Source organism: Pygoscelis adeliae, unplaced genomic scaffold (assembly GCF_000699105.1).
Source record: "Pygoscelis adeliae isolate BGI_AS28 unplaced genomic scaffold, ASM69910v1 Scaffold461, whole genome shotgun sequence".
Classification (NCBI taxonomy): Eukaryota; Metazoa; Chordata; class Aves; order Sphenisciformes; family Spheniscidae; genus Pygoscelis; species Pygoscelis adeliae.
The window spans coordinates 398,287-400,760 of record NW_008824029.1 but is presented as its reverse complement, the minus strand read 5'-3'; the positions used below and the strand labels follow the sequence as shown (position 1 = coordinate 400,760).

The window sequence follows — 2,474 nt, the reverse complement described above, 5'->3', positions numbered from 1 at the left end:
CCCCCCCCATCGCCCCGGCTCTCAGCACCCACTGCCAAAGCCAAAAACCCCTCTCCGGGCTTCCCCTGGGAGGAGCTGCCCGCTCCGACCACAGCAAGGGATGAGCCGCTGCTGCAGCCAGCCCCGGCAGCACAGCCAGGAGGCAGCAGCTCCGAGCAGGCAGGGAAAAAGGAGCCTTTCCAAAGGCCACGCTCATAAAAGCGAATGTTGCAGATGTCTGATGGTTTTATAATGCAGCTCTGGCAGACCAGCTGCCTCCCACTGATTTACTATCGTATTAACCCTCTCTCAGTCGCCCGGGCTGGCTCCAGAACAGTTGCCTGGCTCCCTGAACTTGCAGGCTAACACACATTTACCAGCACAGCCTTTTGCTGCTGCAGAAGTCATTTAAGCCGCCGTATTCCAGAGGTGACGGGGATACTCATCCGTAATCACGACCTCCACCCGGCCAGGGCTGCCCCAGCTTTGAGCAAGCCACGTGTCCCAGCATCCATCTTCACACCGGGGTGATGATGGCTTGGGAGCTCTGCGCCTTCATCGGGAGCGCATTTTTTTGGTGGAGGGGAGCAAAGGCTCCAGGTTGTATTCTGGCACGGTAGATCCGAGTCAGCTTGTGGCCTCAGAAAACATGACAAGAGGTGCCCCCGCCCCAGAGCACACCCAGAAGATGCTGCTCCCCTGCAGAGGGGATGGGGGATTGTCCTACACGTGCCTGGGGTGTACAAGGGGAGATTCACGGGGCTGGCCATCACACACACCCACGGAGCACGCTCCCGACGGCGAATCGGACCGGCTGCTGGTCCCTTCGGTCACATCCGAGCCCTGCTGCCTACTCCCTGCCCTGCCGGAAGGCCAGGCGCAGGCAGCCCAGCCAGCCCTTCCCTCTTCCTTTTGTTTATCTTTAAAGCAATGCCGTGCTGTTCTGTAGAAGGGTAATTGAAAGCGTAAAGCCAGGCTGCAGCCATCTCTGCTCCCTCCTCTTCCGCTGCCCTCTGCCAGGGCCGGCTCTGGGTCCCAGTGGAGCCGCAGCTTCCGCCCAGGAGCACCCGCACGCTGCTTAAAGGCGCTGCGGCAGCAGGCGAGACGCTGCCGGTCAGCAGGGCAAGGAGGCCCCGAGGTCCCAAAGTCCCTCATCATTAGCCAGCTGCCATGCAGCGAGTCGGGCTGGGAGCAGATGCCAGGACAACGGTACTTTAATTTTTTAAGACCCCCCCAAAAGCTGCTTCTGAGGGCTGTAGAAAGTAACAGAGGAAAAAAAAGATCTGGGCCCTGGTGGGTTGACAGGCATCATTCAGCAATCACCACCTCCAGAGGAGGCTGTGTAACGAGATAGCTCAAGAAACCCACTGTCGCACGGGAGGGTGCCTGGGTTATCCTGCCCCGCGAGACGGGGGTGCTGAACTCATGGCCGGACTGCAGAAGGAGGGGAATGGCACAGTGTGCACTCGAGGGGACAGGGACAACTGAGCACGCAGCCCTGCCCGTCTCTCCCCGGCACAAAAGCAGGATGACACCACATGCACAAACAGATCTGTTTTCCTCCAGGAAATGCCTTGGGCCCGTGGTGAAGGTCTGCTGGAGAATCAAGACCCTGGGCAAGCTCTGATGTACCCATGTTTAGCGATAACAGAGGCAGCGCCCCGAGAGCGCGGCGCCAGCCTACCTGCAGAATGTAGTTCTTCCAGAGCAGCAGCCCAAACTGCCTGAGAACAACCATCCTCCCATCAGAAGGGGACCCCCGCCGCCGCTCCGCAGGACCCTGGAAGAGAGGAGAGAGCCGTGAGTGCCGGGTGCTCATGGACCTGGGCGGCAGGAGGGCAGCGTCCCGCATCCCACCCGTCGGCAACCCAAGGGCAGCTCTCCGTTTCCAGCCCGATGTCGCAACAGCTGGCTCGGCCCCAAACCGGGGAGAATAACTGTCGGGCGCCCTCTCCAAGGGTCATTACGGACCCATAAGAGCCTGAGCTCATGGTTTCTGGAGCGACCCGTTCCCAGTCATCGGCATGACCCAAGTTGCAAGAGAGGGAGGCTGCTGTTTAGAAACCCAACCCACGAGCACCAGCGGTCCTTCGCCCAGCAGCAGGCAGCTTTCCTTAACCAGCGGGAGCACCAGGTTACAGAACTGCAAACACCGGCCCGAGGAAGGCCACCAAACTCCTCGCAGCCCATTATTTTGGGACGGGTGAAGATTTCAAGTTGTGCCTCCACCTCCTGCAATGTGAAGGGTTGGTTTTGCTATATTAACGGTGCTTTCCCAGCAGAAACTCTCCTTGGAGAGGCGAGGATGAGAAAAGGGTAGGGAAGCGGAAGGGAAGGTCGGCGCTCGGGGACAATACACTTGAGGACGATACACCCGCGTCCTCCCCCTCTTTTAGGAAGCATCTGCCATCCCTCCAAGTTGTTTTTGCCTCCATTTGCAGCAGCGTTTCCTGACAAAGCATCGCTGTCCCACCAGGGACACGCTCGCCGAGGCA

At 59.5% G+C, this 2,474-nt stretch overlaps 1 protein-coding gene across 1 annotated transcript in view; it reads right to left on the bottom strand.

Annotated features, from left to right (window-relative positions):
- Positions 1-1,741, bottom strand: part of ABCA3 (ATP-binding cassette, sub-family A (ABC1), member 3) — a 24,952-nt gene extending 23,211 nt beyond the window's left edge. The window contains 1 exon segment of the mRNA XM_009327266.1: positions 1,664-1,741. Within this exon segment, the coding sequence (XP_009325541.1) occupies positions 1,664-1,717 (54 nt within the window). The 5' untranslated portion in view covers positions 1,718-1,741.
- Positions 1,742-2,474: the final 733 nt, after the last annotated feature.